Below are 26,205 nucleotides of genomic sequence, written 5' to 3' on the forward strand. Positions count from 1 at the left end.
ACTGATTCCTTAGCAAAGTCAGAGTAAGCCTTAAGCACCACTGTATGTGACCCAAATCACTCCCATTCCGAAAACTTAATCATAGCTCCAGCCCTTATCAGTTGCATAATCTTGTGCAACTTACTTAACCTTCCTGAAATTCTTCTTTCTTAGCTCTACAATAGATACTCAGAACTTTGTTGCAGAATTTTAATGCAAATTCAAGAGAATGCGGCGTAAATTAACCAAATAGGTCCTCAAAAAAACAGAAGTAATTTTTATTTTTATATGGTCTGTGGGTAAAAGTTTCTCGTCTTCTATTTTGGGTTTGTTTTTTGTTTTGTTTTTTTTGGACTACACCCAGGTGTGCTCAGGGTTTATTCCTAGTTGTGCTCAGTAATAACTCTCGGGGGTTCTGAAAACTATATTGTGCCAGAAATTGATCATAATGCCAGAAATCCAACCTGGGTCGGCCACATGCAAGGCAAACACCCTCCCAGCTATAGTACAACTCCAGCCCTCCCTCCTTCTTCTATTTTTTTTTTTTTTTTGGTTTTTGGGCCACACCCGGTAACGCTCAGGGGTTACTCCTGGCTATGCGCTCAGAAGTCGCTCCTGGCTTGGGGGACCATATGGGACGCCGGGGGATCGAACCGCGGTCCGTCTCCTAGGCTAGCGCAGGTAAGGCAGGCACCTTACCTCCAGCGCCACCGCCCGGCCCCTCCTTCTTCTATTTTGATCCTAATCTTCCTTGCTGGTCTGGGATCATACCTACAGATTAGTATCTATGGCCTATGGGCAATCCTGTCTTTTAAGAAAGCAACTTTCGGGGCCGGAGAGATAGCATGGAGGTAAGGCGTTTGCCTTTCATGCAGAAGGTCATCAGTTCGAATCCCGGTGTCCCATATGGTCCCCCGTGCCTGCCAGGAGCAATTTCTGAGCATGGAGCCAGGAGTAACCCCTGAGCACTGCCAGGTGTGACCCAAAAACCACAAAAAAAAAAAAAAAAAGAAAGCAACTTTCGGGCCGGAGAGATAGCACATTTGCCTTGCAAGCAGCTGATCCAGGACCAAAGGTGGTTGGTTCTAATCCCGGTGTCCCATATGGTCCCCCGTGCCTGCCAGGAGCTACTTCTGAGCAGACAGCCAGGAGTAACCCCTGAGCACTGCCGGGTGTGGCCCAAAAACCAAAAAAAAAAAAAAAAAAAAAGAAAGCAACTTTCCCAGACACTGTTTCAAGTTCTCAGCTCTAAGCAAGCCTCCAGGAACCCGTTCCCCTGTATTTCAGGAACCAATGATTCCCCTGCACCCTTAGAACCCTACAACTCAAACCACATTCAGGAATTCACAATCACCCTGACTACTTAGCAGTTAAGTCTTCCATGAAAGTAAAGCACCTGCATGTCCTGAGCTGCACCTACCAGCCCTCATCTCTCTTGTCTCTGAGATACTGTTAAAAATGTCCTTCATTTTTCTTAAAGCCCATAGATGAGTGAAACCATTCTGCGTCTTTCTCTCTCCCTCTGACTTACTTCACTCAGCATAATAGATTCCATGTGCATCCATGTATAGGAAAATTTCATGACTTCATCTCTCCTGATGGCTGCATAGTATTCCATTGTGTATATGTACCACAGTTTCTTCGGCCACTCATCTGTTGAAGAGCATCTTGGTTGTTTCCAGAGTCTGGCTATTGTAAATAGCGCTGCAATGAATATAGGAGTAAGGAAGGGATTTTTGTATTGTATTTTTGTGTTCCTTGGGTATATTCCTAGGAGTGGTATAGCTGGACCGTATGGAAGCTCAATTTCCAGTTTGTGAAGGAATCTCCATATCGCTTTCCATAAAGGTTGTACTAGACGGCATTCCCACCAGCAGTGAAAAAGAGTTCCTTTCTCTCCACATCCCCGCCAGCACTGCTTGTTTTCCTTTTTTGTAATGTGTGCCAATCTCAGTGGCGTGAGGTGGTACCTCCTAGTAGTTTTGATTTGCATCTCCCTGACAATTAGTGATGTTGAACATCTTTTCATGTGCCTTTTGGCCATTTGCCTTTCTTCTTTTTCAAAGTGTCTGTTCATTTCTTCTCCCCATTTTTTGATGGGGTTAGTTGATGAGTGCAGTTGCAGAGATGACTACACTGAAAACTATCATAACAATGTGAATGAATGAGGGAAGTAGAAAGCCTGTCTCGAGTACAGGTGTAGGGGGGTGGGGAGGACGGAGATCTGGAAAATTGGTGGTGGGAATGTTGCACCGGTGAAGAGGGGTGTTCTTTACATGACTGTAATCATACAACTATAATCATGTTTGTAATCACGGTGTTTAAATAAAGATAAAAAAAAAAAAAGAAAGAAAGTAAAGCACCTGTTGGAAGTACCTGTTTATGGTACTTCCCTCACCAACTCTCCCTTAAATTCCCCTAATATTTTATGGCTTTGGGGACTTTTTTTTAATTTGTTCAGTGAATTAGAACACTCAGGGGCCTGAGAGATAGCACAGCAGTAGGGCGTTTGCCTTGCAAGCAGTCGACCCAGGACAGATGGTGTTTCAAATCCCGGCTTCCCATATGGTCCCCTGTGCCTGCCAGGAGTGATTTCTGAGTGCAGAGCCAGGAGTGGGCCCTGAGCGCCGCCGGGTGTGACACCCCCCCCACACCCAAGAAAAAAGAACACTCAGAAATAGAAATACAGCAATAGTACAGAGGAGAGGGCATTTGTCTTGCACCCAGCAGACCCAGGTTCGATCCCCAGGACCCCATATTGGTCTCCTGAACCTGCCAGGAGTAATTCTTGAGTGCAGAGTCAGAAGTAATCCCACAGTATTGCCAGGTGTGGCCCCAAACTACCCTTACCCTGCACAAAGAAAATAATTGCAGCAAGCTTCATTCCTGCTTACCCCAGCATTAGTTTAGTTGCCAAAATTAAAATATGCAAAGAATACTACGTTTTAGGCCTTTGCCGTTAAAATAATCAAATCTGGCAGGTGTGACTGTCAGTAGGTAAGGTACTTGCCTTCCATGCTGTCAACCCAGCTTCAATCTCCATTATCCCATATAAGCCTGAGTCCACCAGGATTAATTCTTGAGTGCAGAAAGAGGAGTAACCTCTGAACACTGTCAGATATGGCCCCTTCCAACAAACAAAACAAAACAAAATAAACAATAATAATAAACTCCCTGTGCCTTAAAGACAGACAGGGGTTAAGGCACCTGTCTTGCATATAGCCAACCTAGTTCAATCCAGGCACTACATCTGATTCCCCCAAGCACTGCCAGGAAAGCAGAGCCAGGAGTAAGCCCTGAATACTGCCAGGAGTGTACCAAAAACAAAAACAAAAACAAACAAAAGGGCTAGATCAATAGTACAGAGGCAGGGCATTGGCCTTGAACATGGCCAACCCGGGAGGGACCTGGGTTCGATTCCCACATCCCACATGGTCCCCTGAGCCTGCCAGGAGCGATTTCTGAGTGCAGAGCCAGGAGTAACCCCTGAGCACTGCTGGGTGTTGCCCCCAAACCAGAAACAAACAAACAAACAAAAAACCCACAATAATAGAATAATAAAATCTCTAACTCAATATATGTTTAAGGGCCTAGTCCAAATGTTTCACTGGTCCTTCTTTATTTGGGGGGGGGGGTTGGGTCACACCCGGCAGCACTCAGGGGTTACTCCTGGCTCTACACTCAGAAATCATTCCTGGCAGGCTTGGGGGACCATATGGGATGCCGGGATTCAAACCACTGTCCTTCTGCATGCAAGGCAAACACCATACCTCCATGCTATCTCTCTGGCCCCTCACTGGTCCTTCTTGCGGTATATAGAATCTTTCCATGATTCCAATGAGCATGTTTTTTGTCTTTTTCAGACCACACTGACAGTATTCGAGTACTAAGAAATTATCCTGGTGGTAATCAGGGGACCATATGGGATACTGAAGACCAAACCTAAATAGGCCGCATGCAAGGGCAAACACCTTACTTGTTGTGCTATCACTCAACCCCCAATAAGCAAGTTTTACCAGAGAACACAAACAAATAAATGCCTAAATAAGCAGGGCAAATTTTATTATAATTATTGAAATGTGAAGCTCCTCTCTTCCTATTTCCCCACCATTCCACGGACTTTAAAAAAGAAGGGGAGACACAGAGAACTGAAAGATAGATTGGTATCTTGATAGGATCTGAGTGATATTAGACAAAATGGTTATAGTTTCTCTTGCAATTTCTTGTTAACTTCAGAGGCTTTCCCACACAGACTTTTATGGAGGGTGGGGCTTGGGCCATAGCCAGCAAAGCTCAGGGGTTACCCTCAGAGATTACTCCTGATAGTGTTTAGAGAACCCTATGGGATGCTGGGAATCAAACCCGGGTCAAGTGCCTGGGAGGTGCACTACCTACTGTTGTATTTCTCAGGCCCATTCAAGGACATTCTTGAAGGACTGTTTTACTAAAGGATGGTTTGAAATAAAACACAACTCTGAACTTTCGGTTTTTGGGTCACACCCGGCAGCACTTCGGGGTTCCTCCTGGCTCTATGCTCAGAAATCACCCCTGGCAGGCACAGGGGACCATATGGGATGCCGGAATTTGAACCACCGACCTTCTGCACGAAAGGCAAACGTCTTATTACCTCCATGCTATCTTTCCAGCCCCACAACTCTGAACTTTCAAATGTAGTAAAACTCTGGTGAAAGTTTTGAAACCAATCTAGGTAGATAGATAGATAGATAGATAGATAGATAGATAGATAGATAGATAGATAGATAGATAGATAGATAGATAGATAGATAGATATATGCATATTCAATGAAAGAAACTTAACCTAGATCCAGAACTGTAAGTACAACATTACTGGTTAGTCATATCTCTACCTTTCAACTTCAAACTTCAAGATACAACCTGTTTCTGGCACCTCTGTTGATCATTCACACAGCTTAATTGTTCCACTTTGTCTGAAAAGTAAATGTACTTAGGAGCATTCCAGGTTTAAGCTTTTCTTGGTAACACTTTAACTCAAAATAGGTTAATTCCAGAGAGCCATTTATTTCCAGGGGACTTTTGTCTGTGGTTATTTTGAAAACCACTGCTTTTAAACCACATTATGAAGCTTAAAATTAGGCCCTCCTACTAAGGATCCTGGACTGATGAAACAGCGTCTCTTCCCCCCATTTCCTTATTCTCTTTTCCCTGAGCCACGTAGAGTAATGAAATCAAAAGGGCACTCACTCCCAGCCACAGAGATAGTACAGTGGATAAAACACTACTTGCCGTGGACAAGGCAGACCTGGTTTCAATCACCAGCATTCCATATGGTCCCCTGAGCCACGCGTGATTCTTGAGTGCAGAGCCAAGAATAAACCCTGAACATCACTGGGTATGGCCCCTAAAACCACCCCCAAAAAAAACAAAAAAACAAAGGATACTCAGCCAGAGAGAGAGAGAGAGAGAGGAGAGAGAGGAGAAAGAGAGAGGAGAAAGAGAGAGGAGAAAGAGAGAGGAGAGAGAGAGAGGAGAGAGAGAGAGAGAGAGAGAGAGAGAGAGAGAGAGAGAGAGAGAGAGAGAGAGCGCACAGTGGTAGGGACAGAAGCACACCCAGATTTAATTCCTGGCACTCCATGTGGTACCCCAAAGCACACTCAAGAGTGATCCTTGAGTGCAGAGCCAAAAATTCTGAGCACCCTAGGTGTGTTTCCCTCCTCAAGAAAAGGCCAGAGGGAGCTCTGCTTTACAAACTTAACAGGCAGAGGGCCCAGCACTGGACATACCCCAGGTAATGACCCCTCAAGCACCAAGCTAGAAGGACCCTCTAACTGGGTGTGATAGAAATAAAAAAAAGTGGGGGTACACCTTATCCACAGCTTCAGGTTATGACTTAAAAAGACATTTTCTTAGGGCCGGAGAGGTGGCGCTAGAGGTAAGGTGTCTGCCTTGCAAGTACTAGCCAAGGAAGGACCGCAGTTCGATCCCCCGGGATCCCACATGGTCCTCCCAAGCCAGGAGCAATTTCTGAGTGCTTAGCCAGGAGTAACCCCTGAGCATCAAACGGATGTGGCCAAAAAAAACAAACAACAAACAAACAAAAAAAGACATTTTCTTTTACTTTCTCTTTTTGCTTCTTATTTGGGGGGAGTATATCCAGCAGTGCAGACATTCAGGGAACACTTCTGGGGGGCTGGGAGGGCCTGAGGGATACCAGGGATCAAAGCCAGGTTGGCTGCCTGCAAGGAAAACACACTCTCTGCTGTAGTATTGCTCTGGCCCCAAGAATTTGTTTTTCAACAAAGGGACTAGCATACCAAAATCAGGGTTACAGTACCTCATTATCAAACTTCAAGTTAAAACCTGGAACATTTTCAAACCATGTCAAATGTCCCAAATGAAAACATGTAACATATACACTGTAAGAAAATCTGAGTGGGAATAAAAGACTTAACAACCTCCTTCCACTCCAGCTGTGTGAATTCCTGGCAACTTCCTTCCCCTCCCTGGATCTGATTTCCTCATCTTAGAATGAAGACACAGAGCTGAGAGATTGGTGAGGGCCATTCAGCCCTAAAAAGCTCTGCTTCGAAGCTGGACAGCTGCTTCCTATTTCCATGGGAAAGAGCAGAAAACTCGCAGGCCCAGAGGCCCTTGGGAAACCTCATACTTATTAGAGTTCTCCAGGGATGAAAGAACATCCGCTGAGAGCAACAGAAGATGAGATAGCTAGAAAAGGTACTGAGAGGATGAAACACTAAGCTGTACTTTGCAAATTACACTAGGAAATCTTGGAATGCATATTTGTTAGTTAACAAAAACAATTTCTGGGCTGTAGAGATAGTATACAGCAGAAAGGTGCCCAACCCAGGTAGATCTCCAGCATCCCATTTGGTCCCCAGAGCACTACCCAGAATGATTCTTGAGCACCGAGCCAGGAGTAACCCCTGAGCACTGCTGGGTGTGACCCCCCAAAATATATTACCAGTTATGGTGAGTTTAAATCTATAGGATATAAACAATAACAATTTGTACACAAAACTATAATCAAGATGGAAAATAAAGATTAAAAACTGTTCGCTCTAGGGGCCAGAGTGATAGTACAGTGGGTAGAGCACTTGCATGCTGATGCAACTGATCCAGGTTTGATCCCTGGCACCCCATATGGTACCCAAGCACTAGCAGGAGTGATCCCTGAGCACAAAGCCAGGTGCAAGTCCTGACTACCGCTGGATGTGTCACCCCAGCTACTCTCTCATAAAAATATTGAACTAGGGGCCGGAGCGGTGGCACAGGCCATAAGGCGTCTGCCTTGCGCAAGCTAGCCTAGGACAGAGCATGGTTCGAACCCCCAGCGTCCTATATGGTCCCCCAAGCCAGGAGCGATTTCTGAGGACATAGCCAGGAGTAACCCCTGAGCGTCACCGGATGTGGCCCCCCCCACAAAAAAATATTGAACTAAAACATTTATTCTAGGGCTGGAGAGTTAGCACAGCAGTAGAGCGTTTGCCTTGCATGCAGCCAATTCAGGACGATGGTAGTTCGAATCCCAGCATCCCATATGGTCCCCGAGCCTGCCAGGTGCGATATCAGAGTGCAGAACCAGGAGTAACCCCTGAGCACCACCGAATATGACCCAAAACCTAACAATAATAATAATAATAATATATTTTTTAAAAATTATAGCATTCGGGGCCGGGAAGGTGGCGCTAGAGATAAGGTGTCTGCCTTGTAAGCTCTACCAAGGAATGGACCACGGTTCGATCCCCCGGCGTCCCATATGGTCCCCCCAAGCCAGGGGCGATTTCTGAGCACATAGCCAGGAGTAACCCCTGAGCGTCAAATGGGTGTGGCCCAAAAACCAAAAAAAAAAAAAAAAAAATTATAGCATTCATTCTGAATAGCTTTGAAGAATACAGGAGAATTTTTTTCAGAAGTAATTATAATATAACTATAGGAGAAAATAGAGACATAATAGAAAGTACTTCATGAAAAAGTTTACAGTTTTCTTTAACCCTATCAATAAAGATTTAATGATAAAACTACATAAGATTATTTCTTTAAATATATATATATATATTTTGGTTTCTGAGTCATACCCAGCAGCGCTCAGGGGTTACTCCTGGTTCTACACTCAGAAATCGCTCCTGGCAGGCTCGGGGGACCATATGGGATGCCGTGATTTGAACCACCATCATTCTGCACGTCCTACCTCCATGCTATCATATCTCCAGCCCTTAAAATAATTATTTAAGGGCCGGGCGGTGGCGCTAGAGGTAAGGTGCCTGCCTTGCCTGCGCTAGCCTAGGATGGACCGTGGTTCGATCCCCCGGTGTCCCATATGGTCCCCCAAGCCAGGAGCGACTTCTGAGTGCATATCCAGGAGTAACCCCTGAGCGTCACTGGGTGTGGCCCAAAAACCAAAAAAAAAAAATAATAATTATTTAAAAAATTGCACTTATACATTAATAAATGCTCTCCTAGACTTAGTGATGATCATTCCATAAACTGTACAACTAGCCAATCACAATGTTACATATGTAAAACTAAAATAAATCACATGTCAATTATAGTTCAATTTAAAGAACTACATAAGATTGAGTTGGGGGGGGGCAGTGCAATAGTACCATGGGAGTACTTGCCTTGCACACAATCAACCCAAGTTCAATCCCTGGTATCCCATATTCCCTGAGCCAAGACAGATTTCTGAGTTCAGACTGCCAAGTATGACCCCAAAACAAAACAAAACAAAACAAAACAAAAAAATGAAAGAAAGAGGTCCAGAGCAGTGGCAAGCAGTAGGGTGTTTGCCTTGCAAGCGGCTGACCCAGGATGGACCACAGTTTGATCCCTAGGCATCCCATATGGTCCCCCAAGCCAGGAGCGATTTCTGAGTGCATTGCCAATAGTAATCCCTGAGCGTCACCGGGTATGGCCCAAAAAACAAAAGTGAATGAAAGAGCTATTGACACAGATACAGGAGTTAAGATTTTTATCGTTCAGGAGACCCAGGTTTCATCACCAGCATATATATATATTCCCCCAAGTCCTTCTAGAAGTTAATCCTGAGTACAAACACCAGAAAATGCCATGAGAACCACTGGGTATAGCACAAAACATAAAAGAATGTATTACAGAGTTGGGGGGCCGCAAAAAAATAAATATATATAATGTGTTATAATGTTTAAGAATAGATTAAAATATCACCAAAATACAAATAGATTAAAGTACTCTCAATATATTTTAATAAATTAAAATACCATCAAGACCAAATCATTTAATAAATTCTAGTAAGATACATACTGTTTATTAAAAAATAAAAACTTACTAAAACCCGTATAGATTTCCCCAAAGAAAGATGATCCTATTTGGTAAAAGTAGCTTCTTGTCTTTTTTTTTTTTTTTTTTTTTTTTTTGGTTTTTTGGTTTTTGGGCCACACCCAGTGTTGCTCAGGGGTTACTCCTGGCTGTCTGCTCAGAAATAGCTCCTGGCAGGCACGGGGGACCAGATGGGACACCGGGATTCGAACCAACCACCTTTGGTCCTGGATCAGCTGCTTGCAAGGCAAACGCCGCTGTGCTATCTTTCCGGGCCCTAAAAGTAGCTTCTTTATGAGATCTAAAAACATACATAATTTTTTTCCCATATAAGCTAAAAGTAATAGTTCTCTCAAGCCCCCCTTATAGACGTTGAAATGGCAGTGGATAACCTGTACTTCACACCCAAGCCCATTTATAATTCCAGATGTGATAAAGAAATAATTAACCTCACAAAAGAGAGGATAGTTGTGAAAAGTAGGCTGTCCTGAAGAAAAAACAGGAAGATATAAATGACTTTTCGTAATGTAACATAAAGGGAAAGAAAATATCACCATGATATAATTTAAGCAAACACATAATTGACAAAACTTGAAGTTTAACCTATTTCTGGGGACTGTTTTGTTTTCTGTGTTTGTCATAGTGCTGGAGGTGAATCCACAGTCTCAGAGAGGCAAAGCATGAGTTCTAAACAGTGAGTAATAGAAAATTTAAAAAATCAGAGCAGAAGACAACCGTGTAGGAGCTAATGAGAGACATCAACGAGCAAAAACTACAATGAGAGAGGGTGTAAGAACTCTTTAGTCACAGCCATTGAAAAATAATCAGTGAGGAAAGAAAAGCTTCCAGGGAGTTTCCAGGGAATTATTTTGCCCGGCACCGCACAACCAACCCACTTACCTCTCTGGTTTCATCTCCTGCAACTTGCCCAATGCACTCGGCAAAAGAACCACTTGCTGGCTCTCCCAAGCACTCCCAAGCACCCCAAACTTTCCTGCTGGTGTGAATGAAGCTGCCCATCCCAAGCTCTATTCGCACTATGCCCCTCCTTCTCATAGAAATCCTAGCCATCCTTCAAGATCCAGCTCAAATGACACCTCCTGTGAAGGTCCCCCTAACCTGCCCCCCTGAGCCGCCTCTCCCTCCCTTCCATGGCTGAAGTCCAACCGGACGTTCTTTGTACCTCTTCTCCTGGGACACTTTCTTTTCTCAGTGATCATTTGTCTTCTTCCGTGGGGCCCCAACAAACCCTGCTCCAGTCCTGTATGAGAGTTTACGATTCTTGCAGAGAATATCCTGTTCACACCCACACCTAGGACTTCCAAATGCATTTAGGAAGTAGCCAGTGACTATTAGCTTAAACTGCCCTGATGAATACAAAAAAATATTCCTTCTCAAAGCAAAGTGACCTTTAAAAAAAAGCTCATGTAACACCTATATTTTAAACTGAAATCACTAAATTAAAAAAAAAATCACTATTTTTTTTTTTTTAAGGAAAGGCCTTTGGGGCCGGAGAGATAGCATGGAGGTAAGACACTTGCCTTGCATGCAGAAGGACAGTGGGGTTCGAATCCCGGCATCCCATAGGGTCCCCCAAGCCTGCCAGGAGCGATTTCTGAGCGTAGAGCCAGGAGGAACCCCTGAGCACCGCCGGGTGTGACCAAGAACCAAAAACCAAAAAAAAAAAAAAAAAAAAATAGGCCTTTGGAGTGAGAACAATAGCATAGCAGGTAGAGCTCTTGTCTTGCACACAGCTGACCTGGGTTCAATCCCAAGCATCACATAAATGATCAAAAATCACTAAATTTTTTAAAAAGAGGGATTGGTTGCCTGCCTGGAGACAAAGTACAGTTGGCAGGATGTTTGCCTTTCATACAGCTGACCTGGATAAGATCCCAGGCATCCCATATGGTACCCTAACCCCTCCCCCAGCTGAGCACAGAGCTAGGAGTATGCCCCAAGCACCACCAGGTGTATCCCCATCCACCAAAAAGACTTTAAAACTGGAGGAAACCAGTTGAAACTGGAGTTGAATATGCATAGTAAACTGGTTCATTCTTCTGAACACCTTCCTTAATAAGTAACAATGGAGACAACATGGTTCACTGCCTCAGATTCATGTATATATTAATCAGAAAGAAGAAGAAAAAATTGATTGAAAAATACAAAAAGGGCCGGAGAGATAGCATGGAGGTAAGGTGTTTGCCTTTCATGCAGAAGGTCATCAGTTCGAATCCCGGCATCCCATATGGTCCCCCGTGCCTGCCAGGAGCAATTTCGGAGCATGGAGCCAGGAGTAATCCCTGAGCACTGCCGGGTGTGACCCAAAAACCACAAAAAATAAAAAATAAAAATACAAAAGGAGCTAGAAGGCTGGGTAAGGCATTTTGCTCTGCATGGGGCTGACTTGAGTTGGATCCCTGGCATCCTATATGGTCCCCAACAACCACCAGGAGTAATTCCTGAGTGCAGAACCAGGAGTAACCCCTGAGCACTGTTAGGTGTGACCCCCAACAATAAAAAAGAGGAGTCCAGAGCAATAGTACAGCAGGTAGAGTACTTGACTTGCATGTGGCCAACCCAAGTTTGGTCCCAGAGCCCACCAGTAGATCCCTGAGTGCCAGGTATAGCTCTAAGCACTGCTAGGTTTGGTCCAAAAACAAACATTTACAAAAGAACCCACAATAATGAAAACCCAAAAGTGACCTAAATATGGGAACATAGATGGAGGGAGATTGACTTGGTGGTGGAACTGGGCCTGAAATAATGTGTATCTAAAACTTAACTATAACTAAATTTGTAAGTCACGGTGCTTTAATTTAAAAAAAAAAAAGTTTAGGGCCAGAGCAATAGCACAGTGGGTAGGGCTTTTGCCTTGCACACAGCTGACACAGGACTGACCCAGGCTTGATTCCAGCATTCCAATATGGTCCCCCAGCAGACCAGGAGTGATTTCTGAAGAGTAAGCCTTGAGTGCTGCCGGATATGATGAAATAAAAATAAGTTTGAAAAATGTCACCTAAATAATAACAAAAAAATTTTTTTGTGTGTAGTCAGAACTCTATCAAAGTCTGTTCTTCAGTCAAAACTAAATTAGAACATAAGAATTATGTATAAATGGGGCCAGAGCGATAGCACCGTGAGTAGGATATTTGCTTTACATGTGGCCAACCGGGGTTCAATTCCTGATATCACATATGGTCCCCCAAGTCTGCCAGGAGTGATTTCTGAGCACAGAGCCAGGAGTAACAACCCCTAAGTGCCGCTGAGTGTAATCCAAAACAACAACAAAAATACTGTGTATAAAAATTGGAAGGAGGAAAATAAATTGGGAGGAGGGGCCAGAGCAATAGCATAACGGATAGGGTGTTTGCCTTGTACATGATTGACCCTGACATCCAATATGGTCCCTTGATTCTTCCAGGAGTGATTTCTGAGTCAGAAGTAACCCCTTAGTGGCACTGAGTGAGCCCCCTCCAAAAGAGAGAAAAGATGAATTAATCACAACTATTTAAAAATGTTATATTAGGGCCAGAGATAACATGGAGGTAGAGCGTTTGCCTAGCATGCAGGACAGTGGTTCAAAACCCAGCATCCCATATGGTCTCACAAGCCTGCCAGGAGCAAATCGACTTCTGAACCTAGAGCCAGGAGCCCTGAGCGCTGCTGGGTGTGACCCAAAAACCAAACAACAAAAACAAAATAAATAAATAAAAATAAAAATAAATAAAAATGTTATACTGTGGGGCCGGACAGATAGCACAGTGGCAGGGCATTTGCTTTGCATGCGGTCGACCCGGGAGGGACCCAATTCGATTCCCAATATGCCTTGTGGTACCCTAGCCTTCCAGGGGCAATTTCTGAGTACAGAGACAGGGTTTAACCCTGAGCGCCGCCAGGTATGGCCCAAATCAATCAATCAATCAATCAATAAATAAATAGGTAAATACATTTAAAAAAAAAAGTTATACTAGGGGCCGGAGAAATAGCACAGTGGCGTTTGCCTTGCAAGCAGCCGATCCAGGACCTAAGGTGGTTGGTTCAAATCCCGGTGTCCCATATGGTCCCCCCGTGCCTGTCAGGGGCTATTTCTGAACAGATAGCCAGGAGTAACCCCTGAGCACCACTGGGTGTGGCCCAAAAACAAAACAAAACAAACAAAAAAGAGTTCGGTAAAAAAAAAAAGTTATACTATAATAACCAAAAGTTATTGGAAGTTAAATTGGAAATTAAGACTCATCTTTCTTAAAGATGTTATGATGGGGCCAGTATAGCAGGTAGGGCATTTACCTTGTACATGGCTGACCCAGTTTCAATGTCTGGCACCCCATAAGGTCCTCTGATTCTGCCAGGAGTGATCCCTGAGTAAGGAGCCAGGAGTAAGCCCTGAGCACCACTGGGTATGGCCCAAAACAAACAAACAAAAAAAAAGGGGGGTCAGAGAGAAAAGTTTAGGAAATAAGCTGATAGCTTTGAATATAGCCATCCTGTCTGGAATCCCTATATCAACCACCACCAGGAATCACTCCTGAGCACCTCTGGTTAGCACAGCACAGCATAGGGCACGCAAATGATTCAGGACAGATGGTAGTTCAAATCCCGGCATCCCATATGGTCCCCCAAACGTGCCAGGGGCAATTTTTGAGCACAGAGGGAGGAGTAACCCCTAAGTGCCACCAGGTGTGACCCAAAAACAAAACAAAAAAAAAAACATTCAAACCTTTTTTTTTTGGGGGGAGGCCACACCTGGTGATGCTCAGGGGTTACTCCTGGCTAGGTGGTCAGAAATCACGCCTGGCTCGGGGAACCATATGGGACACTGGGGGATCAAATCTCGGTCCATCCTAGGTTAGTGTGTGCAAGGCAAACGCCCTACTGCTTTTGCCACCACTCCACCCCCCCATTCAAACCATTTTTAAGTTGTGTGAAAGCAGCCCAATATTCAAAGGGGTGAATTATCAACTTTTCCTTCAACCACCCAACCTTGTTTTTAATCTGACTCCCTTGCTGACATCATAGCAGATACCCCTGAAATCCAACAAGGCACCCAGAAACCAGAGGCCAGATCACCATTTTCAATAACCAGGCCCCAAAGAGCATCTATTCCTGTTTATTACAAACAATCTAAGGAACACTTAGTGGATAAGAAATTATTATTGGTGGGACTGGAGAGATAGCGCAGCTAGTGGGGCTTGCACAATGCCAAGCCAGGTTCAGTCACCAGTATCCCATTTGGTCCCCCAAGCCTGCCAGGAGTAATTTCTGATTGCAGGATCAGTAGTAACAAACCCCTGAGCATCACTGAGTGTGGCCCAAAAAAAAAAAAAAGAAGAAGAAGAAGAAGGAGGAGGAGGAGGAGGAGGAGGAGGAGGAGGAGGAGGAGGAGGAGGAGGAGGAGGAGGAAGGAGGAAGGAAGGAAGGAAGGAAGGAAGGAAGGAAGGAAGGAAGGAAGGAAGGAAGGAAGGAAGGAAGGAAGGAAGGAAGGAAGGAAGGAAGGAAGGAAGGAAGGAGGAGGGAAGGAAGGAAGGAAGGAAGGAAGGAGGAAGGAAGAAGAAAGAAAGAAAGAAAGAAAGAGAAAGAATGAAAGAAGAAGAAAGAAAGAAAGAAAGAAAGAAAGAAAGAAAGAAAGAAAGAAAGAAAGAAAGAAAGAAAGAAAGAAAGAAAGAAAGAGAAAGAACATATTATTGGGTTGGAGACATAATACAGCAGGTTAAAGCTCTTGCCTATGACCATCCCATAGAGCGGCCCCATACTCTACCTGGAGTGATCCCCAAGCATAGAGTCAGTTGTAAGCCCTGACCACCACAGTGTAACTCCAAAAAGAAAACAAACCCAAACAAAGCACTATCTATCACATAAAAATGTACTGCATCTAATATGATGTTGATTACATAACACAGACAGGAATCACAAAAAGGGAGAGAGGGCCTGGATGCCCTGAGATCAATCTTCTGGTGAAGCTCACAAGTATGAAGGACTTTTGTGACATTTGTGACCCTTGTTGTGGCAGTAGGGTATGAAATTACTCAAGTCAAATGAGGATGAGTGACTCAACTAAAATGTGCAGCCTTGGGCAAAGACTGCAAATAAAATGATATGACCTCCATAGGGCGTTTGCCTTGCATGCAGAAGGATGGTGGTTCAAATCCCGGCATCCCATATGGTCCCCTGAGCCTGCCAGGAGCCATTTCTGAGCATAGAGCCAGAAGGAACTCCTGAGTGCTGCCAGGTGTAACTCAAAAACCAAAAAAAAAAAAAAAAAAAAATTATATGACCTCCAGGGCCAGAAGTGTGCAACCTAGCCTTCACCCCACACCCACTCCACGAGTACACATGGGAGCACCACAATCAGAACGTGCACAAGCACCACAAACAAGTTTGCAAGCTCCATATATCACAGCAACAGCGACAAAGGGAGGGGGGAAAAGCAAGTGTGAGTGGTTATTAAAAATAACCTATAAGGAGGACAAAGTGATAGTACAGTGGGTAGGGCATTTGCTTTGCACGCAGTTGGTCTGGATTTGATTCCCAGCATTCCATATGGTTGGTCCCCCAAGCCTGCCAGGAGTGATTTCTGAGTGCAGAGCCAGGAGGAACCCCCAAACCAAAATAAAATAAAAGGACCTTTGAGGAACCAGAAGTACAGGGGTAAAGGCATGTACACACTGGCACATGGCCAATCCTGGTTCAATCTCTGGCATCACTGCATAATATTCCCCAAGTCCTGCCAGAAGTGTTCCCTGAGCACAGTCAGGAGTTCCTCGTAAGCTCCGAGTTCCTCATATGACCCAAACCCCACTCCCAGCCCCCCTACCCCAGAAAAGGACAAAAAGCTTTGAATGAATTTTGTTCCTTGGGTACTTTCCAAAAACATATTTTAAGTCAGCTGTGCTCAATGCACAGCTCACATACTTTGCATGGGGCATGGGCCAGGTTCAATCCCCAGCAACATATGGTTCTCTGAGTACTTCTAGGAGCAACCCCCAAGAACATAGCCAGTTGTAGCCTCTATAACCACTAAGTTTATCCAAATAAAAAATAATCCAATATTATGAATCATCATCCCGAACATACAAAAAACATTTACAATGAAATCATAACACTTACTAACTGATTAAGATTTTTCCCCATTTGCTTTACCACTCTTTTCCCCAAAGCATTCCTTTCAAAGAAAGTTCCATACATCACTTATCGAGTGACAACTCTTCTACAAAAATCATAACATGTTACCACAATTCTCATTCAAATTCCCAACAACTCCAAGGAATTGATTTTACAACTCTTCTGTGTTTTTTATTTGGGGGTAGGGGGGACTGTGAAGGAAGCACTAAGTCACAAACAGTGGTGCTCAGAGGCTATTCCTTATTTGGTGCTTAGGAATGACCCCTGATGTTGCTAAGGAGGCACATGCAACCGCTGATGATTGTACTGGACTTTGGCTACATGCACGCAGTACCGTTAGCTCTCTCTAGACACTATTTCTCTATTTCCTTTGATCCAGTACCCAATTACAATCCCGAGTACTATGTGGTGGCAAGTGTCCTGCAGACTCATCAAGAAAATGTACTTCCCCCATTTTCTCCGTGACACATCACTTTATTTTGTATTGTTTGAGTTTGGTGCTAAATACATACTGTTGGTACTCAGAGGTCACTCCCAGTGGAAATAGGAACCATGTGGTACCAGGACTGGAAGCCAGAGTCCTGAATGCAAATGTTTTCCTGACTGCAGGTTCTCCTATATCAGCTGATCATTTCTCTGAAAGAATGATCTGCTCTTGGTTTGATCTGATTATTTCTTGTTTGAGACATTTAGTTAGCTCTCTTGCCTCTCTTTTCATTGTAAGAGAATGAAAACAGTCTGTAAAAAGGATTAAGGTCAAAGAGAAAAATAAAAGAGGTATTAGGAAAGACCCTCATTTTTACTACAGGTTTTAAATTTTCTGTAACGGAAAGAAAGAAAAAAGAGGAAAAAAGAAGAGGAAGAAGAAAAAGAAAAGAAAGAAAATAAAGAGAGTACAAGAAAGAAAACAGAAGAAGAAAAGAGAAAAACAAAAAGAAAAGGGAGAAAGAAAAAGAAAAGATTAAGTATGAAATATTTTTTAATATGGAATGCTTCACAAATTTGCATGTCATCCTTGCACAGGGACCATGCTAATCTTCTCTGTATCGTTCCAATTTTAGTATATGTGCTGCCAAAGCGAGCACTATGCAATTCTTGAAAAAGAGACACAAGGTACTTTAAGACCCAGCAATTTGATTTCTTAGCATATTCCACAGAAAGCTCCCACATGGGTTCAAAAGGAACCACATATAAGGTCAGTTAAGAAGGCAAGTCTGAGGCAGGAACGGGTCCAGAAAGAACTACAACACAAAATCTAGAGGAACAAATAAATATAATGGGGAACACATATATGAATGGTTGCTCTCAAGCCAAAAGAAATAGGACATACATATAGCACAATAAACAGAGCTCAGAAATATGATGGTGTTTGATTAAAAATAGAAGGTACATCAAGACCAAACAGGTGCAAGACTACTAAGTAGTGGGTTAGATACAGAGGGGACCACATATTCTAGCCGCCCTGGGGTGAGGGAAAAGGAAATGGGAGGTAGGACAGAAACGGAGGTGTAGGGAGGACAATTTGGTGATGGGAATCCCCCCTGATTTTATGTAAATATGTACCTAAAATATTATTGTCAACAATATGTAAGCCACTATGATCAAAATAAAAATTATATTAAAAAAAAAATAGAAGGTAAGGGGCCAAAGCAGTGGTGCAAGCAGTAGGGTGTTTGCCTTGCACGTGCTAACCTAGGATGGACCGCAGTTTGTCGTCCCATATGGTCCCCCAAGCCAGGAGTGATTTCTGAGTGCATAGCCAGGAGTAACCCAAGTGTCACCAGGTGTGGCCCAAAAATCAAAAAGAAAAAGAAGGCAAGAGAGCTGAGGGAGGTGGCACCAGGGACTGAAGTTCAGATCTTGCATGCTCAAGGCACTGTTATATCCTGCAGTACCACAACCTTCCACCACTCCTGCTGGGTATTAATGGTCAGGCTTGGGGTAGAAGTGATAGTGTAGTTAATCTGGATTCAGTACCTGGTATCCCATATCCTGTATGATCCTGAGCATAGCTGGGTGTGTTCCAAACCAAAAACTAAACTAAACTAAGACAAAATAAGGAACTGTCAAGTCTGATTGGCCCAGGAGCTCCTGGGCACCCTGAATATTGTTTGGGAACCCCCCAAAAGAAAAGGAACTGAAAAAAGATTGAGGGGAGAGAGGCTCTTGCTTCTCTTCAAAACTTAGTTCTCTTTTTCATTCTTTCTTTTTAAAATGTTTTTTCTTAATTCTCTTTCTAAAATGACCTGCCCTCTTTAAAGGTTAATGTGGCCTCATGATTGTTTTGCCAATGAAACAGGAAAAGTGACACTTCTGGGAAAAACTTTTTTTTTTTTTTTTTTTGGTTTTTGGGTCACACCCGGCAGCGCTCAGGGGTTACTCCTGACTCTATGCTCAGAAATCGCTCCTGGTAGTCTTAGGGCATCCCATATGGGATGCCAGGATTTGAACCACCAACCTCTGCATGCAAGGCAAACGCCTTATCTCCATGCTATCTCTCCGGCCCCAGGAAAAAACTTTTTTTTTTTTTTTTTTTGGTTTTTGGGCCACACCCAGCGGTGCTCAGGGGTTACTCCTGGCTGTCTGCTCAGAAATAGCTCCTGCCAGGCACGGGGGACCATATGGGACACCAGGATTCGAACCAACCACCTTTGGTCCTGGATCGGCTGCTTGCAAGGCAAACGCCGCTGTGCTATCTCTCTGGGCCCAGGAAAAAACTTTTTTAAGAGCGAAATGTGCTTCACAAGATTCCCTTCTCACACAGGCCTATTTCTGAGATGTTGTCTCCACCAGCCTGGCTCCCCATAGAATCCAATTAACAAAGCCTCCCACTGACCTGCATGTGTGTTAAATGGCTGAGATTTTATGGGTGGTTGTTCCCTCAATATGTTAGTCTGTCCTCATTGAGCAGATTTAGTTCCCAACAGAAATTATGTTTATTTTTCTTCTAGCAATAGAATTTTTTTTTTGTTTTTGGTTTTTCGGCCACTCCCGTTACCCCTGGCTAAGGGCTCAGAAATTGCCCCTGGCTTGGGGGGACCATATGGGACGCCGGGGGGATCGAACCACGGTCCTTCCTTGGCTAGCGCTTGCAAGGCAGACACCTTACCTCTAACGCCACCTCGCTGGCCCCTAGCAATAGAATTTTTAAACACTTGAACATGTTAAGTTGCACATGATGTTTTGATATACTCAGGGAACTGATTCTACACCATGCTAATTAAAGTTAACATAGATGTTTCCTTGTGTTGGCTAAAAGCACCTGAAATTCACTTTTATCAAACTTACAGTATAATAAAGTATCATGAACTATAGTTAGCATTCTGTATGTTCGCTTTCTAAACCTATTCTTTTATTTAGGGGGAAGGGGTTTGGGTCATACCCAGCAGTGCTCAGGGGTTACTCCTGGCTCTGCACTCAGAAATCACCCTGGCAGGCTCGAGGGACCATGTGGGAGCCAGGGATCAAACCCAGGGCCATCCTGAGTCAGCCCCGTGCAAGGCAAATGCCCTATTCTGTGCTATCGCCCCTTCATTTTATTTTTTTTAACTGATTCATTTTAGATAACTATGACTTTATACCTCTGATCAATAAATCTCCAGTTCCCTCACCTTCCCGCTCTTGGTAACCATGGCATTACTCTATGATTTTATTTATTCCATTTTTTTGTAGATTCTGAGTATAGATTCATGCCATTTTTTGTTTGTATTTTCATTTGGGGGCCACAGCCAGCTGCACTCAGGAATTACTCCTGCTCTGTGCTCAGAAATTACTCCTGGCAGGTTCAGGGGACCAGAAGGGATGCCAAGTGTCTGGTCGACTGTGTGCAAGGAAAGCGTGCTACCTGCTGTGCTATCACTCTGGCCCCTCATGCAATATTTTTCTTTCTGAACTTGGCTTATTCTACCTAGCATTATGATTTCCAGGTTCAACTGTATTGTTGCAAATGGTACAATTTTTTGTGTTTTGGGGGAGAGGGGTTTTGAGGCCACACCTAGCAGTGCTCAGTTTACTACTGGCTGTGCCCAGGAGTGATCCCTAACAGTGCTCAGTGAGCCATACTGTTGCTGAGGGTCAAAGACAAGCCAACCACATGCAAGGAAAAGTGTCCTAATTTTTGTACAATCTTCTAGGATCTCTTTTGGTTGTTTTATCTTTTGTTTTGTTTTGTTTTTGCTTTTTCTTTTGGTTGTTATTTTGGCTTAGTTTGAAGGTCATACCCAGCAGTGCTCAGAGCTCACTCTTGGCACTGTATTCAAGGATCATTTCTTGTGAGGCTCAGGAAGCCATATGTGGTACTAGGGATAGAAGCTAGGTCAGCTGCATGCAAAGCAAGTGCTCTACCTGTTGTATTACAGGTGGGGCCCCATTTCCTTTTTTGTCAGTTTGGATTTTTTGTTTGTCTAGCGTTAGGCCATATCCAGCAATGCTTGCTCAGTGGAGACTCCTGACAGTGCTCAGGAGACTATATGGGGCATCAAGGGTCAAACCCATGTTGACTGGCACAGGGTAAGTGTTCTATCTGCTGTATTATCTCTCCAGCCCTAGATGCCTTTTTTAAGTCTAAGTACCCTACACAAAAAGATTAAAATAATACTATCAACTTCCCAAAGATGCATATATAACCCAAATAAATGGGTGAAGTATTAGGCTATTATTGACTATGAAAGAAAAGAAGAAGGGGAGGGAGGTATAACTGAAAGCAAAGAAAAGGAGGAGGCCAGGCACAAAAGTATATCAGGTAGGGTGTTTTTGCTTTGCAAAAACAAGATTCAAAAACGATAGCCCAAGCCTCACCAGGAGTGATCCCTGAGCACAGTGCCAGGAGTAAAATCTGAGCATGATTGGGTATGACCATTAAAAAAAAAGAAGGAGGGGCTGGAGAGATAGCATGGAGGTAAGGCGTTTGCCTTTCATGCAGGAGGTCATCGGTTCGAATCCCAGCGTCCCATATGGTCCCCCGTGCCTGCCAGGAGCAATTTCTGAGCCTGGAGCCAGGAATAACCCCTGAGCACTGCCGGGTGTGACCCAAAAACCACAAAAAAAAAAAAAAAATCAGGTTTTGGCCCGGAGAGATAGCACAGCGGTGTTTGCCTTGCAAGCAGCCGATCCAGGACCAAAGGTGGTTGGTTCGAATCCTGGTGTCCCATATGGTCCCCTGTGCCTGCCAGGAGCTATTTCTGAGCAGACAGCCAGGAGTAACCCCTGAGCAACACTGGGTGTGGCCCAAAAACCAAAAAAAAAAAGAAAAAGGAAACACTGAAAAAGATTAAAAAAAAAGGGGGAAGGGGGCTTGTTAAACAGACTGTGCAAATATTAGGAATTTCATTCACACCTTGAATCACTCAACAAATACCTCTGTATTTCTGCATTTAATATGTGCCCGCTGCTAATCTAGGAACAACTTACTGAGGAAATACAGTAAGTTAAAAAAATAACGCCATGTTGGGCCCAGAGAGATAGCACAGCGGCGTTTGCCTTGCAAGCAGCCGATCCAGCACCAAAGGTGGTTGGTTCAAATCCCGGTGCCCCATATGGTCCCCCATGCCTGCCAGGAGCTATTTCTGAGCAGACAGCCAGGAGTAACCCCTGAGCACCGCTGGGTGTGGCCCAAAAACCAAAAAAAATAAAATAAAATAAAAAAATAAAGCCATGCTTATAATTTATGGTGTACAGGAGAAAGAGACATGAAAAACACAGAGTGAATAAGTATCGTTTAAATAGCAAGTGAACTTAGAAGCATCTCTAAGAAAATGATATTTTAGCAAAAAGGTGAAGAGTGCTTCCTTCCCAACTCCAGAAGAGGAAGGGATGATTCACTCCAGGCAAAGGAACTTGCATATATGAGGGCCTGGAGGGAGTTTGGATCATCCCAGAGAGGAAGTGAAAGAGGACGATGTGGCAGAAGAAAGAAAGAGACAGGAAATGAGGTTAAAGAGATGGGGTGGAGGGGCTCTAGCTCAGCAAACCAAACCGTTCAAGAGTCTAATGTAAAGAACTTGGATTTTTATTCCAACCTCAATTAAATCACAACATTTTACATTAGGCTGTGGAGCTGAGTTAAATCTGTAGTTTGTGACCTGGGGAATGTAAGCTTAATTTGTGATGTATTTTATTCTAACACTTGACAGATTTGCAGTATCACGTTTTGCAAAACTTGCCAAGGAAATATTTCTGTATTCTCTTTCTGGGTGCTTGCCTTGCATGCAGCCAACACGGGATTGATCCCCAACATCCTATCTGGTCCACCAAGCCAACCAGAAGTAACTCCTGAGCACAGAGCCGAATAACCCCTGAGTTCTACCGGTGTGGCCCAAAAGACTGTTTTGCTTGAAGAACGATTTTGATCATGAAAGATGATGTGTGTATCCCCCCAAATTAGTACCAAGAAATGTTGGGGACTGGTCCCTGTTTGTTTCAGGCAGCCTACAAAAAGATGCCTCTTAATGTAACACCACAATGAGTTACAGAGAAGATGGAGGGAGGAGGGATAGAGGGAGAGGGAGGGAGTGTTTAGGTCACAAGACTCAAGAGGCCAACTTCTTAAACTCTTTTTACAATCTCTCAGCACCACTGCAATGTTTCTGCCACCAAGTCCAGGGTAGTTTCGCCTCATCCTCCTGGCCTTAGATTCTTTTAGAGAAATACCTCCCTTTTGCCAGAATACAACTGTGGTGTCCCCACTGACAAGGACTGGGACTGGACAACTGTAACTTGCACTCTGTGCCTTCCGCCAAGTCAAACAGGAGTGAGGTGAGCAGACAGACCCCTACACACACTGTGGTCAGAATTCCAGGGATCTCGGACCTTAAATGCTTTAGAGGGGGGGGAAAGTTGCTGTTGAGAATCCCTGAACATTTGTTTACAAAAGCAACCACGGGTTGCAACTGCACGGGTCAGTATGATGCAAAACATTAAATGACAGCACTGAAGGGGGTCGAGGACCCAGGCTCAGCACTTCCCAGGACAGGCCTAGCGATCATTATTACAGGGGTTGGCAGAGCTACCAGATCCACAGGTCTCCCAATTATTGAAATCGAGAAAAGAGGAGACAGCGCTACTGAAACCACTACATTCAGTCTATTGGGAACAAGTAAAAGCCTAGCTAGAGCCCAGTCTTTTTATTTGGGGTGGGAGGCCTGGTTCTCCAAATGATGGCATCTACCCCTCACCTTGTCTTGCCTCTTACCCAGGACCCCAAAGAGATGTGGGCAGCTCAGAATCAACTCACTCAGCGCCCAAAACCCCACACACACCCCAACTCCAGACAGAATAATGCGCTGCGGTCCGGGAACCTGGAGTCTCCAAGGATTCCCCATGGCCACGCGTCCATCTCAGGATGGACAAGATTTGGGCGCTCAGGGTCAAAGGGGGGAAAATGACTTGTGGAATGAATGAATGAACGAACGAACGAATGAATGAATGCAATCAGAGGAAACAAGATCACTCCCAGGGGGATAAAAAGGAAAGGCCAGTGGGGCTCGGGAGCCACAGGTGTCCCGCACGCACCAAGACGAGACTAGGACGTCCGGCGCGCGCATCGACTGCGCCCGGGGGTGCTCCTGCCTTCCTTCCTTCCTTGCTCCCTTCCCTCCTTCCTTCCTCCAGGGGCTTTTTGGGGGCGCCCCCTCACTCAGGGCGGCTGCAGGCCACGAGCAGCAATCGAGGGGCGCGCTCGGGACGAGTGGGGAGAAAGCGGGGCCGGGGCACGGCTTTGCAGAATTCTCCAAGGGGTGCGCGGGGCGACGGGGGCGCGATCGGGGCGCAGGGTCGAGCCCCAAGATGGGTGGGTGGGTGTGGGGGTGAGTCAGGAGCCCCCCCCGGCTCCGGGGTGTTGGGGGGTCGGGGGCTGGGGGACTTTCTCCGCGTCCTACTCACTCCGCCGCGCTGGTCCCGTTCACCGCCGAGCCATCGGGGGCCGGGTTCAGCTGGATGGGCGTCGGCTTCTTCTTGGGCATGTCGGCCCGCAGGAGAGAGGCGCTTCCCCACTCGGGGACAGCGGCTTTTTCCTCAGCGATGCCCGGGGACCCCCGCGCTCCCCCAGTCTCTCTTTCTCCCCCACAGCGCTCCGCGCGCGCAGCGCCCAGACTCCCACTCCCGGCCCGCACGCAGAGTGCGCCCGCGTCTGTCACTGCGCGCGCGGGGCGGGGAAGGAAAGGGGCGGGGCATGAGTCAAGCCACGCCCCATGAGCAGCGTCACCCACTATGCCCCGCCCCGTTTCTTCGCCCGCAGCCAATGGGAGCCCGCCCGGACAGCGGCGGCCGCGGAAATGCGTAAAGTGGGCGTGGCCATGCGTGGCTCTAGGGGCGGGGCTTGGGCCCGGAGTATGAAATACGCGAGGTGGGCGTGGCCGCGCGCGGCTCTAGGGGTGGGGCTTGGGCCCGAACTGTGAAATACGCAAGGAGGGCGTGGCCGCGCGCGGCTCTAGGGGCGGGGCTTGGGCCAGGAGCATGAAATACGCAAGGTGGGCGTGGCCGCGCGCGGCTCTAGGGGCGGAGCTTGGGCTCCAAAGCGCCCTCTGCTGCTGCCGCTGCTGCTGCCGTCGCCCCCGGGTGGGCCCTAACCTGGAGGAGATCTTGCAACCCTAGTCTGCCAGGTGAGCTCGCATGGACCTCCTCTGCGCTGATTGCAGCTCCGGGACCGAGTCACGTTGACTGAGAGAAAATTCCACGCGAAGAAGCACGTGGCTGAGAGAACTGGACGTGAAACTCATGGAGACCTGATTGATAGACTGGCTGATGGCTGATGGATGAAGGATGATGAAGCCTCACTCAGTTCTCACCAGAGTGCCAATAGGGCGAACTCGGAGTGGATTTTAATTTAATGCAACGGCCCCACATTATTAAAGCACAGCTAGGAATCTGCAGCAGGATCAGCCTCTTGCAATGGCAAATTGTGTTACTGATCCTACCCTGATCAATAATTGGGCCCCACCCTAGGGTGTGACCTGGTGATAGTGTATTGGATTATTCTTTATTTGGTACCCCAGCTCCCACTACTAGGGTGGGTACGATAATTGATTAGGGTCGGATCAGTAAGATAATAATCTTATGGAAATGTTGTCATATAGTGTCTAACCTCTTTTGCCATCTATCTCTCCAGCTTCCAAAGTGTCTGTGAGTTGCTACCACTAAATAATGCCTGGGTGTCAATAAAAAGTAGTTGAAAAAAAGAAAAAGAAAAAAAAAACAGAAAACAAAACAAACAAACAAACAAAGAAGGTAGTTGAGCATTAGTGCGATGCTAAATGAGCGGTTGAACTTAAATACTGCGGGGCCGGAGAGGTAGCATGGAGGTAAGGCGTTTGCCTTTCATGCTGAAGGCCGGTAGTTCAAATCCATAGAGCCAGGAGAAACCCCTGAGTGCTGCCGAGTGTGACCCAAAAAAAAAACAAAACAAAAACAAAAAACCTTAAATACTGCAAACCTGGTAAGCCCCAGAACCTGGCATAGGGGCATCACAACCAAGTTTGTGTGACCCTTGTTATTGCAACAACAGCAACCCTGGATTAATCCCCAGTGTCCCACATGAGCAACTCTGAGGCTGTCAAAGATGCCCCTTGAGCAAGGAGTAGCCCCTAAGACATTCATATGAGTACCATTGTAATTCATGTTGCCTAAGTGGGTCAGAGCCAGTGCATTTGCCTTGCATGCGGCTGACCCAGGTTTGAACCCCAGTATCCCATATGGTCCCTCTAGATCCATCAGGTTCTGAGTGCAGAGACAGTAGTAACATTTGAGCATTGCTGGCTGTTGCCCCCCCCCCAAAATCTTACAGAAAATAAATAAAAAGGAGGTATTTGCTCAATA

General features: G+C 45.3%; 1 protein-coding gene and 1 non-coding gene across 2 annotated transcripts in view; both read right to left on the reverse strand.

The window, feature by feature from the left end:
* Positions 1–24,445, reverse strand: part of MAP2K1 (mitogen-activated protein kinase kinase 1) — a 103,872-nt gene extending 79,427 nt beyond the window's left edge. Inside the window, exon 1 of the mRNA XM_049782804.1 lies at positions 24,274–24,445. Coding sequence (XP_049638761.1) covers positions 24,274–24,353 — 80 coding nt within the window. The 5' untranslated portion in view covers positions 24,354–24,445. The remainder of the gene's footprint in view (positions 1–24,273) is intronic.
* LOC126025905 (U6 spliceosomal RNA) lies at positions 17,374–17,480 on the reverse strand. Its single transcript, XR_007501538.1, has one exon. It is a non-coding gene; the product is annotated as a U6 spliceosomal RNA (small nuclear RNA).
* Positions 24,446–26,205: the final 1,760 nt, after the last annotated feature.

This window comes from Suncus etruscus, chromosome 1 (genome assembly GCF_024139225.1).
Source record: "Suncus etruscus isolate mSunEtr1 chromosome 1, mSunEtr1.pri.cur, whole genome shotgun sequence".
In the NCBI taxonomy this organism is placed as follows: domain Eukaryota; kingdom Metazoa; phylum Chordata; class Mammalia; order Eulipotyphla; family Soricidae; genus Suncus; species Suncus etruscus.